The 13,709-nt window shown below is 40.7% G+C and overlaps 1 protein-coding gene across 21 annotated transcripts in view; it reads right to left on the bottom strand.

The window, feature by feature from the left end:
• Window positions 1-13,709, bottom strand: part of PARD3 (par-3 family cell polarity regulator) — a 508,043-nt gene that overhangs the window by 199,814 nt on the left and 294,520 nt on the right. For 19 of the 21 annotated variants that reach the window (XM_083188844.1, XM_083188826.1, XM_083188843.1 and 16 more), the window contains one exon: window positions 13,412-13,456. The exons of the other annotated variants lie outside the window; for them this stretch is intronic. In XM_083188844.1, the coding sequence (XP_083044970.1) occupies window positions 13,412-13,456 (45 nt within the window). The remainder of the gene's footprint in view (window positions 1-13,411; window positions 13,457-13,709) is intronic. 21 annotated transcript variants of the gene reach the window in all.

Here is a 13,709-nt window from a genome sequence, read left to right as displayed (position 1 = left end):
ATCATTTTCAACTGTGAATGCGGCTTTTAGAAGCTTTAATAAATATGGGATAACAAAAAAAAAAAGGAAAACAATGAAGTTCTAAAGGAGATTTCAATTTGTGCTTACAAAGTACCTGGCAAGCATGTGTCAGCACTTTGTGTATTAAATAACTACAAAGGCAATGTGAACACACTTCACTAAAGGATAAAGAACAGGTTTAGTCTATTTTATACATCAGTCCTACAAAAAAATCCCTAAAACCTTATCTGGGTTTGTGCTGGAGATGTGGTCTTAAGACCATAGGACAGCTTTAGAATGCTGAGATAAACATAGATGTAAAAGATCTGGGCACAGATACTGTGTATATAGAACACTTGTTGAATTTTTATTTTAGAACTCAAGCTACATTACTGACATTTTACAGTTAATAAAGCCAACAGAGATTTGCATACGCTGTATCAAATATTCAAGTGATAGAAACATACATTTTCTGTGCTGGATCACCATTTAAAATAACACATTTATCAGACACATGTTTCTTAGACATATTCTGAAAATACAGCAAGTGATTATTTAAAAAGAAAAAAAAATAATTAAAATTGAATACCTTTTCATACCCCCACTATCCACGTCGGCGTGGAGTGTATTTTAGATAGTGTGGCGAGCGCAGCGAGCCACTGAGCCCGAAGCGTGACGAGCCCCGTGAGGGGACGCGGATTACTTCACATGTAATCCGTGTGCGCTCGCCACGCTTCAGGCTCGGTGGCTCGCTGCGCTTGCTACACTATTTAAAATCAACTCCACGCCGACGTGGATAGTGGGGGTATGAAAAGGTCGGAGGACGCGTACCGCTGCGCTCGCCACGCTTCGGGTGGCTGTTGATAGTGGGGGTGGCATTAACAATGGGGGTGCATTTAACATAGTAATCACCCATCAGGGTGCCTGTACAATTTAATATCGCAATGCATGCCATTACGATGCGATGCAATATTTTATCGCACAGTGCGGCTCTGTGCGCCCGGAAATTGGGTCCCATTGCATCCCTTAATTCGTGGTATGCTATGCGATGGGCGCTCTGATAATACACAAGTACCTAATTTAGCATCACAAAAAAGGGTAACAAAATGGAAGAAGGCAGACACCAGGAACATAATGTAAGCATCCTGCTGTTCATCACTACAGATAATCAGTGTGCGTCTAACACCTGGTTTCACATACTTGTTACTTGCGTGTAAATGCATCTGGCTAGCTGTGATGTCCGTCACAGTGGCAGTGTGTATGCAGAACACACGACCCAATCTGTCTGCAGCCTAAGTCTCCTGTCCGCCACCCAATCATCTATAGCTATAGTCAAGCACATACTCCGTACTGCAGAGAAATGAGCGGGGTCCAGGTCCTCGGGGGTGTATAGTCACTAGGTCAACCACAGGAAGGTCGACAAGTCTTAGGTCAACACCCTCAAAAGGTCAACTTAGGTCTAGGTTGACAGTCATTAGGTCGACACAAGCAATAGGTCAACATGCATACTAAACTTCCTGGAAGTAAGACTACTAAAATACACAGGCCTAAAAATATAATAGATGTGAATACATTGGGTTACTCAACATGAATGGACTACACTTGATTTAATCTAGTACGCAACTGCAGGTCTAAACTGTTCCTTGTACAGAGTAAGGATGATCAGGTGACAATTGTTAACAAACCAGGTTTCCACCAACCCTGATCATCTCAATACTTCTCGTCATGCTCACTGGATTTATTTTAGACAACATATGCTGCTCTCTGAGTTGATTCTCAAAGCCTGTTATAATATAAGAACATGCATATATATGCACTACAGATTTATGTGGCATCATAAAAAAGTTATAATAAATGTTAAAGACTTTTTACTTCGGTGTCACTGGCAGTGTTCCCTCTAAGCTGTGCGCGTGTGCACACACAACTCGCCGAGCGTGCGCACAGACATTACAACAGAGCGCACAAAGCAGCAGTGGTCCCTTTTTGCAGTTGTGGACTCAATTAATGTGTGTTTCACCCATTAACTACATTGTGTGCTGTGTTTTGAATGTTTAAATGTTTAATATTATTTTGAAGTAAAGTTAACACAAATGCTAAATGTCATTTTCCAGTTATATATAAGTGACGCACAAAAATTTAAATTTCCTTCCAAAGTTGCACAGCCAAAATCTTTTGTCGCACACACCCTTCGTAAAATTAGAGGGAACATTGGTCACTGGTGCTGCACACGGAAAGGACATGTTCCGCCTGCCGCACATGCTGTGCAGTGTTCTGCCAAAGTGCCGAGTTACTTGCTCTTTTTTGCCTTATTTCCAGCTCAGACCTATAATGCCTTACAGGGAAAAACAAAACTGCTGCCACTACAATATAAAACGTGCGGTCAGACAACACATCTTATTGTCCATATTAGGCAAAACAAACACAAGGCATAATGTGTCTATTTCCATGAAAGAAAAATGCACAATGATTTCACAGCCAAAACCAGGACTTGGGGGGGAATATTGTATAAGAATTTTAATGCACCAACTCTTTTTCCAGGCAAATACATTCTTTCAAATAGCTGCTAAATACTATTCCGTAAAATAAATATTTTACAAGATTAATCATTTTATTAATTCTGGATTTGCTCTTCTTTAGTAAGCACTTAAACGATGTGCTTTCATATAAAAGGAGACCATTAAATGTGTTAGGAATTCACAGCAAATGCCTTAAAGACATAAATTCTATGCATTTAACACTACACTATACTTGCAGAACTGATTAGCCACATTTTGACTGAGCAATGTATGGTTCATGGCAAAGAGGATAAAGGGGCAATTATAGTGCTTTGTGATAATAGATCTGATTATTCTGATAGCCGATAATGGAAGTCTATTGTGAATTTGGCTATGCAGATTTGCTCCGCGGTGCCTGCACATGCAATAAAATAAATACATATAATATATATTTATATATTTTCTATATCCTAAACGTAGAGCCATAAATTAAAATTTTTACACACACATATAAATATATACACAATTATGGACGACCTAAGGCAGGGGATGGGGAACCCTCAGCCCTCCAGCTGTTGTTGAATTACACATCCCAACATGCCCTGCTACAGTTTTACTATTTGGCCATGCTGGGATGTGTAGTTCAACAACAGCTGTAGGTCTCAAGGTTCCCCAAACCTGATCTAAGGGGTAGTTATTTACAAAGCATAAGTTTTGCCGGTACTTGTTTCCTAGAATGGCCACACCGATGTTGATGGGGTCGATCGCATCGCATGCGATGCGACCGACGCGATGGTCCCGATTTTTACATTGATTGAAATGTGAATAGGGTCCCTGATACCCTATTTTACATTGGATTCAATGTAAAAGTCTCCCCAGACCCCAATTTTAACCCCCTCAACGGCACCCCACGATTGACGCCAACCCGAAGCGTAGCGAGCCCGCGAGGGGCGGCGGTACGTGTCCTCCGACCTTTTCATACCCCTACTATCCACGTCGGCGTGGAGTCGAGAATATAAAGTGTGGCGAGCGCAGCGAGGGAATGCGTATAACTTCACAGGTATACGCGTCCGCTCGCCACGCTTCGGGCACGGTGGCTCGCTGCGCTCGCCACACTTTATATTCTCCACGCCACGCCGACGTGGATAGTAGGGGTATGAAAAGGTCAGAGGACGTGGGGTGACGTTCACAATGGGGGGCATATACAATGAGAAATGGGCCATATTGGCCCATTTCCCATTTTTTTCCCCGATTACAATGTTAAAAATATTTTAACATTGAACCCTATGGCAAAATCGGGTGCATCGCGTGCCATGTTAATGCACCCGACCGACGTGATGGACCCGATTTTGCCTTTGCCGGCAAAATGGACCTGATTTCAAAGGAAATCGGGTCCATCGGGGGTAATGGTGTACCTTAAGTTAAGGTACACCATTACCCCCGATGGTGGCCGTTCTAGGAAACAAGTACCGTTTTGCCTTGTAAATGATTGGCACTTAAAAAATCAAGAACAAGAGTGCACGCTTTTACTGAAACCAACTTATGAGTAAGCCATTTTATGTTGTGAAAATTCATACCCTTGTCTACACTACTAAACTTTGTCTATATACGTATCTGTTTACTGAGAATCACAGTGCTAATTCCAAGGAGGCAACAACTATCCAACAGCCTCAAACTCCCCAAGAAAGAGACAGGCTCATTTTAAATTCAAGATAACGAATATAAAACGGTTCTATCTGTATAGAGTAGTTTCACAATGGGCATATTGGGTTATAGATGCGCGGAGGATGCAGTTTATCTTTGTCCATCTAGTTGTCTATGTCACAGGGGAAAAACATCCCGTTCGCACGCAGCAGTGCAGATGGGGGTGTGGGGGGGCGAACATAGGTTGCACCCATGGGAACACTGGGAGTTTCCATGGAAATTCGCTGGTGACGCAGGTGGGCAGCTGACGTCACCGGATATCAGCTGCCCTTCCTCTTCTTGTACAGGGGCGCCGCAGTTCTAAGTCACCGGAGAGTGTCTTAGATTTGCGAGCACTAGAGAAATCATTCGATGGTCAGCGACCATCAAAAGATTTCTGCCCCACAAGCAAGCTGCGAAAGGATGTTTATGCAAACATCCATTCACAAACAAGCGAAATCTGCGTGTGAGTGGGTGTGAGTGGGTGAATTTCACAGCTTTGCAGGTCAATCAGAATGAGGGCCATTGTGTAAATCTCAAAAGCTCTCTATTTTACAAATGCTTATTACAGGAAATAAACCTTGCTGCAATCTATCCACTGCTCCAACGCTGCCTGACAAATGCTTGAGGATAGTAAAACGTCCCATGTATCAGGTGGGTGAATCCTCGATCTGCGATTGCCGGGTGAACAGAAAAACACAACATGTTAAAAATCCCAGACTCAACAATGCCGATTCTACAATTTCTAACATGTTGTATATTTTGATTAAACAATCATTGGCACACTGAGTGTTGATGTACTGTATGAGCTACATCATTTGAAGTTAATTGTGTGGGATTTTATTAGTAAAAAAGTTCTATTTTTGAAACCTTGTTCAAGTTGGATTTTTTTCTATATAATAAACACTATCACCTGCACATTTCAGCAATGTTTGTATATACCCATCTGGGATAGTTCACACATCAACTGGGAAACCAATGAAAACCATATGCAATTTAGTCATGCATTGTTACTGTATCTGTCGTACTTTTTTCATGCATTGTACTATTAGCACTACAATCTAGTTTGCTGGTAAGTTTTGTGTCAAGATAAATATACTTTTGCCTAATTGAAGCACATTAAATGCAAGAGGGATAATGTCATGGTTAACATTGCTACCTCGAAGCACTGAGGTTTTGGCCCTGCGTGGAGTAATATAGTTGTAAGGGGACACATGAGACAGCCGCGTGTCCCCTTACAACGGAGCTCACCGCCGGTCCCCGCTGCTGGATCCCACCTCTCCGATCCCCTTAACCCTGAAGCGGAGACGGGCAGGGTTCGCGTTCCCCGCCGCATGGAAACCGCACCATCTCGCCAGCGGGGGCATTCTGGCAAGCCCCGTCGCTGGCTGAGAGGCACTCCATCTGTATATATAGATATATATGTGTGCGTGTGTTGTAAGGAATACAGATTACAAGCTGCACTGGGGCAGGGAGTGATTTGGATGGGCACAAACCTTCTGTGAGTAAGTATAAACACTAGAATTTCATAATGCAGTTATGGGAGCAGCATCACTCGCTGCCTGTCAAAACAAAAGTGCATAGGTGTAAAAGAGCCCTTGGTGTGTGCTTAAATACAATGCAGATGCTGCTTGTTGACTATTGATGAGTGTGTAATTATTAACCACTTCCCAGGCCACACATACAAGTCTATAGTGTTCTCAAGTACCCTTAAGCACATATTTGAACGTCTGCTCATGGCAGCTGTGGTCGAGGCTATGCTCCTACAGCAGCTCAGAGATCCAACTGCAGAGGGCCAAAAGCACAATATTGACTGCGATATCACTTTGCGTGTTGAACGTTAAAGAGAGTCTATACTGTCACTTAAAATGATTCTCTGCAGTAGTGGCTTGCATGTCCTCAGTAGTATACACCAGACAGAATGGCCACTGATCATCACTCACTCCACCCAGCTCTAACCTTTGTACTGAACTCTCCACATTCTGAAAGATCAGACAGCCCAAATAAACTGGAGAGAAAAATAATTAAAGGTTTATTATGGTGTCTGCCTTAAGTGAGGTTTGCTTTACATTTCTTATCAATCGAACACTAACTGCTTTCAACTCCAGGTTACAAACAGGGTTTTTACAACTGGCTTGAATCTTAGGGAGGGAAAAATAACAAGAATTATTAATATAACTGACATCTACTTCTCCCTGCTGTATATAAACTTGTTCTCAATCTTTTTCAGTGGAATGTATTAACCTTTAACCCTTTCAGCTCCAAGCACAAAATACAATTAATTTATACTCTGCTACAGATAATCCTGTGATGAGAAAGCAGACCTATTTTTCTCCTTACTTTAATGATGGAATCCTTACTTTTCCTATAGATTCTTAAAATGTTGATCGATTTTTCTGAACAGGTGGCTCAGTGGTTATAGGGCTGACCTTTCACCCAGAGCATTATAACTCACAACATACCAGACAAGGGAAGCTTTTATGAAACCACTTACAGTATTTACCAAGCCAAACAAAACCTAATTTGTACAATGAATGGATCATTAAACAGACAAACTGATTACGAGACATAGAGTGCCTCTATACGCTAATTCCGCAGATATCTGTATACATTATATTTTCTGAATAATATCAAAACAAAGTGTACAACAAAACAAGTGCAACACTAAACACTGCTCCACTATATCTAGATAAAAAAACAACCGGTTTCTGACTATCACAGCACTGGAAAGGGCAGGGTGGAAGAGGGAGGAGCAGTAAGGGAGTATTTTAAGTTACTAACAAACAATAGTAAAAATATCCTATTCTTATAGAATTTAAAAAAAAAAAAATTCCAGCCATTACTCTCTATAAATGTTGGAACATGCTACAAAAGAATCATGTTAAAAGTTGTTAATTGAGGCCAAATTATATTAGCCCTGTTATTTTAACAGAAGTGAAACAAAAAGTGGTCATTTTAGGATTTAACACCCAGCGCTACTCAAAGACATTTTTCTCACCAGGCATTAACGCATAGAGGTGGTCATTCTGATTATCACGCACCGCAATGTTTTGCGACTGAGCATGCACAAACAATTTTGCCCATGCGCAGCCCCTTGCTGCAAGCAGCCATGATGAATTGCTTATTCGTCGGCCGCTCGCACACAGCACTGCGGGCGGAAGGCCCGGGGCCATCGTCGCACTCATGGGAACGCCCAGCCATTCATGGGCATTACCATGAACACACTGGGCATTCCCATGATAATTTGATGATGACGCGGGTGCAGGGGGGTGGCCAGCTGATGTCAGCTGCCCACCCTCTGCCCGTACAGGGAGCCGGCAGATCTAAGACACTAGAGAGTGTCTTAGATCTGCGTGCACAGAAGAAATCATTTGATGGTCAGTGACCTTCGTATGATTTCCTCCCCACATCTGCGGTGTGTGCTGGGGGCGTTTGTGCAGACCGCATTTAAAGGACATGCAAAGCTGCGAATTTTGCAGCTTTGCTTGTCAACCAGAACGACCTCCACAATCTGGAAAAAGTTTACAGACCTGTTTTAACACTGTGTCTGCACCCAAAAACAAGCTATTTATCCCACATTGCTTTTCGGGTCTTAGACCAGAAATACATTTCCTGCGGACTGCCTTGGGGGCTACAGAAAAAGCCACAGGTACCAGTTAGACCTACAGTAAATGACCACTAATTGAATCCAACCCTTTTTTGCAAAAACACTTTTTCTAACACAATCACATTACTGAACAGTATGTTGTTGTTGTTTTTTTTTTTTTAAAGACACCACGCATAATCCGTGTGACATATGTAAACAGTGTTACCTACACTGGCTTTAAATGATTACTGCACTGTATGCAGACAGATATGCAGGCAGACAGATATGTGTAGCAAATATGTCTGAGTACTTCATGCAGGGCTTTTATGAGGACTGGCACTGAATGAACTAAGTCAATGTACATAAGTGTCAGTGGCTCCTATGTATAGTTGTCAGCCTGCACAGTTACTTACAATGTACTCTATTTAGCTGTTGGCATAGTCTTGTTCTGTCAGTCAGTCAGTCTCATACCCTCCAACTGTACCGATTTAGCTGGTACAGTACCGTTTTTTAACGGTCTGTACCTGCTAAATCGGAGTGTACCGAATGTACCGACTTTTGTAAGATTCCGACCTTCACTCCATTTATCAGGCATGCCCCAGAATGAAATGGTAATTAATTCTGCAGAATCTGGCCCCACTCCGGCACCCTCTCCGTTCCCAGGGGTGCATTGCGTCGGCCGCGGGTCCTGGCAGCGCGCGTCGGCGTCATGACATCACGCAGCCGGCGGACCCTCCCTGTGGCACTGGTCCACAGCATACACGCACGGTGAAGGAGGGAGCCTAAGGCTCAGGTGGTAATATATGGAGCTGTGGCAAGGTATTAAATATAAACGCTGAAGCAGGCTTTGTTCTGACTGGCTCAGTGGTAGCTGCTGCCCCGGATTGGCTGGTGCGGAGTAGATATAGATATAGATATTAGAATAAAAATGCCCAGTACGCATTCGGAAAGGGGTGTGGACACACCCCCTTTACCAATGAACACGCCCCCTTTACCATTGGCCACGCCCCTTTGCGAATGTGTACCGATTTTTAACATTTATATATTGGAGGGTATGCAGTCTTGGTATAGGACTTAAAAAAAAATATCTACAATCCCTGGCTGGCATTTATAACGCATCTTTTAATGAATGTAAGTATGCATTTACACATCACTCATGCTCACAAAAGGCATTTCCTGTGTGTTTTACAGATATTCATTCTGTGTTTATAAATGGGCACATGACAAAGACTTACATAAAACACCCATTTTCTCTATAGAATGCAACCAGGATTCTCGCACTTTTTTGACTGTTCATTCTAGAAGTAAATGTTAATGATGATAATGTGTTTGCAGCATGTTCAGATTGCTTTGGTACAATTTTGCAGCTCTTGCTGCGGTGATTAGAATCTAATTTAGTTATTGGGCCCGAGGTGCTTTGTGCTGTCCGTGATTTGGCACTGTGATTTTCACAAGGTATTTAACTTAAGCTTGGTACACACTAGAGAGCTGTGTAACCAGCTTAGATCAGAACATGGGTATACATTGAGTGATGTAATGTGGGTCCTTCCTTCACTACATATGTGACAGCATTATTGTCAGGTTTGATGAGCAGCTCAGGCATACTGTATACACTAGATGAGTTCACTGATATGTCCTTCCCATTCTTACAGAAATTACAAATTGTGCAAAAGATCACTCCTGTGGGGACCTGGCTTTACATTTCAAACTAATTTTAATACACATTAGATGATTTTTTTAACCCTTTCAGTGCCAAGTGAATTTGTCAAAATAGCTGTGAAAATTGGCAAGCAAACATTTTATTCTTCATAATGACCTGTAATGTTTACCTTATATAGAAAATATAATCTTTTTTACACAAAATTTTTTATTTGAATTCATATAACAAATGAGAGCGACGCTGGCCTTTTAGTGGATATTTTGGACATCTCTTAAAGAGATGTTGGCACTCAAAGGGTTTATGATATGATAACAGCAGTACAGTCTGTCCGTTATCTAGTGTGTATTGGGGCTTTAAACAGAACATTTTAACATCAGTTTGTACATCTTATTAACCAGATGCCATGTAACCAGCATCACCTTTTTCCAATCGTCATGGACATACAGTATGGAAATATTTGGCAGTAGAATATATTAAAGGTTTTCTCCATAAAATACTGGTAGTAAGTCTCACTTCACTTTATAACACTAGGCTCCAGTGATTAGCTGTTTACACCATCAAAGAAGAATACAAGACTAGTTGTATTCTTTCAAGTAGGAGATATGCACCACATGGTACAAACATGTAACACCCAATCACATATGCACTAGTGGAACTATAACCACTTAAGGTTATGCCTGAAGCATCGAGCAGTAACAAAACCTCCCAAGCTCATGCATCATGACTTAGTGATCATCTATGTAAAGTGCAACGGAATATGCTGCGCTATATAAGAAACTAAATAAATAAAAATAAATATATATGTCTAGTGTCCGTTAGTCTCCAAAAACATTGCCATCTGCTGGCAGAGAGTGAAACTACATCTCTTTCTCACACATGCACAAACACAGAAGGTAGCAGACTAGCTTTCAAAGCTTTTGCTTCAAGCGGGATTACTAGTACTAATCATAGTTGCCTACCCTCCTGCATCCTGCAGGAGACTCCATGAAATAGCAGCAATCTCCCTCTCCCACATTAGTCTGGCAATCTCCCTCATTTCACCTAGCCCACATTACACTGTTACATTTTTTTGGAAAAAAGGAATGAGAGATAGATACATTTACATTGAATCATTAGTACCATTTCCCAGCACTTTTCCAAGTATAGTAGCTCTTACTAACTGCTTCGGGCTCATCTACATTTGCATATAAGTCATTTTAAAAGATTCCTCTCAGATGTAGCAGTACACACCCACGCTTCTAGGTGCCACGTTCACAATCACTTTTCACAATCTCTCCATATGTGGAACTAGACACACCCCTTGGGAGGAGCCTGACAAACCCCCTGAATGGGGCAGTGTGCAAAATTCTATTACCAACTATAATCTCCCTGAATCTAGTTTTCAAATGTAGGCAAGTATGGTACTAATAGACTTGTATATGGTTTCAGCCCACAAAACTCTATATGCCGGGTTGACAAGCTTTGTTTTGTCAGAGAAAAAATTCAGTGAAAGCACATTCATACCAGTCTGTCTGTGATATATAGGCTATATTTCAGGACACAAACACATATACTGTACTGTATTATTCCTGGAATATCTGGCTTGGCATGTAGACAGTAAAAAGAGACGATAATTCAGTATTTAAAGAGGAGCAAGTGAAATCCAATACAAAAGACAACGTTCCCACATAAGAGTGTTTTCGGACTAATTAAAATAGCATTCCAAAGGTCAAAAGCTAACTTGGATTAATAAATCAAAAAGTCATAATTGCACAAGGCACATTATTTTAATTGCTGTAGGAAAAAAAATACGCCATTACTCAGAAGTCATTTTTCATAAGCCAATCACATGGGAAAAATGAAAGCTGTTTAACCACATAATTTATTGACTAATGGCTTTCACATAATTCTTCCCGTTAAGGAAAAGTTAAGGTGGAAGTTCAGGGTCAGGAAAGTTTCCTTGTGCGGGGATGTGGATATAGAAACAGATAGGCTCCAGTGGGATAGCATCTTTTATTATAGGAAGATGACCTGCATTACAAACATTCACTTTCTGGTGTCTATCTCATGAAGAAAAAATCCCAACATGATGGAGAAAATTGAGATCACTTAAAAAAAAAAAATACCGTAGGTACCGGTACTTCACTTCGCATACATGTATTGTCTCTACATGGAAAGCAGACACTTTGTGGGCTAAACCAATATTCAGACACTGCCTCACGATCACAGCTCTCACTAGGTGGTTTGTAAAGTTTGTGCTTAGAACTTCATTTATATTCCATGTTACTTATTTCAACTATCAGTATTCTTAAGTGCTTAGAGTGTGCATCAGCATTTTTCTTTTTCCTGTATGGTATTAAAAGCCTCAGCATGGTATCACTTCTTAGGATTAAAAAGACTGTGTGCGGCCCTGTCCCCCCCTATTCACCTCTATAACTGTGTAGATATTGTAAACGGGAAGGCAAGTCTTCCTTCAGGTTGGCATTAGCCACCCTCTTATCTAATCTTAGGTTATTTTAATTGGTACAGGTTCTTTCATTGCTGACTACATATTTGAATGGCCACTAATTAAAGGTAAGACCTAATATTTTATTTTAATTATATTAGGGTTGTTAGAGACCCATCTGATGAAGTTCATCTGGATGTGGTGGTTGGGTCCAAAGTTTTGGCAAAATTTGTGCTTAGAACTTCAGTTATACACCATGTTAAAGTATTCAGACCAGTGGCTCCCAAACTTACTTGAATGAAGGCACCCTAGAGAATCAATATTATTTTCAAGGCACACTAGTATAAAAATCTCTTATCAATAATTAAAATGAACATAGATACACACACATATTATATATATATATATATATATATATATATATATATATATATATATATATATATATATATATATATATATACATACATACACACATATATATATTTTCCCTCCTTAGCGGAGTTAGGTGCAGTTGTTCGGCGGTAGATTGAATTGTACACATGTGTTATGACTGACGGCCTCCAGCACTGGTTTTGTCTACCACTTTTTCTATAAGTAATTTGTTCGGTTCTGGACCGCCAAACCAATGCACCCCTGCAAGAGTCTTGTGGCACCACAGGGTTCCTAGGCACACAGTTTGGAAACCACAGGTTCAGACTATCAGTATTCTTAGCACAAGGTACAGTAGCACCTCTAAAAATATTTAATATTAGTGTTTACAGTACATGACCCCCCCCCCACTCATTTATTCTATATTTGTGTGAGGAGTTGCCTCAACCAAAATCTTGCCTTCAAATGCTATTGCAATTGTTTAATCAGGAGAATAGAGTTTTCAGTTGCGTTAAGAAATTGTGACATCTTAATTCCCAAACTGTACCGATCAGAAAAGTGTGCATTCTACTTAGTGTGTTAATTATCTTGATTCGTTAATGACCCACAGATGTGTATACTTTTACAGTTATTTCATGTACAGTATACTACACTTGCATACTCTCCCAGAAAGTTTGAGAGAATCTAGTATTCCTTTCAGAAGAGTAGATCACCCTTGTGGATATTTCGTGAAGCAAACTCCATTAAACCCACTTCTTGTCATGAAATAGTCATTTTGCCATGGGTCGTTGTTGTGATAACACAAATGGCACTGCCAGACCACTAGATGTGAAGTCACCACGCAAATATTCTTCAACTATAAGAAGTGACATTACCTCATTGAGTCTGAATGATACCATTGCAAAGCTTGAAAGTTAAAGCTTATTTTAACTGTGTGACTCAAACCATGAGTCCCAGAGTACACCTAGACACGTTGGTGTGTATATTTCTAGAGCTGATTAAGCTAGATGCAGTTATATAGGTCAGTTCCCCACAGTTGGTGTTAAACAAGGCAGTTCTGTAATGAGTACTCTTAATGGTGAGAAAGGCATGCTAGACCTTCAAAGGTCATGCTGACATGCAAATTAAAGGGTACTTCAGTCTTAATCTGCGTTGACCTGGGTTTCCATAGCAACAGCATAATCTCTTACCTGCATTGTGGTCAGCCATTGCACTGATGTTAGTCTCGTCAGCTACTGTTAAAAAGGTAAATGTAAGAAGGTTAGCCCAGTTAGTTCCCACATTCCACATGCAGCAAACAAACGATCGGAACATTAAGATTAAATGTTGCAGCTCATGCAGACTCTTTGTCCTGAGTCTTAATACTACATTGGAAAATCAAACCCTTCATGCAATATGCGAAGGCAGCAAACCACAGGCACTAATGTTATTACTTGTTAGCATAACTTAATTCATGGCAAAGAATTAAAACTGTTAAAAGTTATTTTC

The sequence above is a fragment of the Crinia signifera genome, chromosome 5, assembly GCF_055691185.1.
Source record: "Crinia signifera chromosome 5, ASM5569118v1, whole genome shotgun sequence".
Classification (NCBI taxonomy): domain Eukaryota; kingdom Metazoa; phylum Chordata; class Amphibia; order Anura; family Myobatrachidae; genus Crinia; species Crinia signifera.
This window is presented reverse-complemented; position numbering and strand designations above follow the sequence as displayed.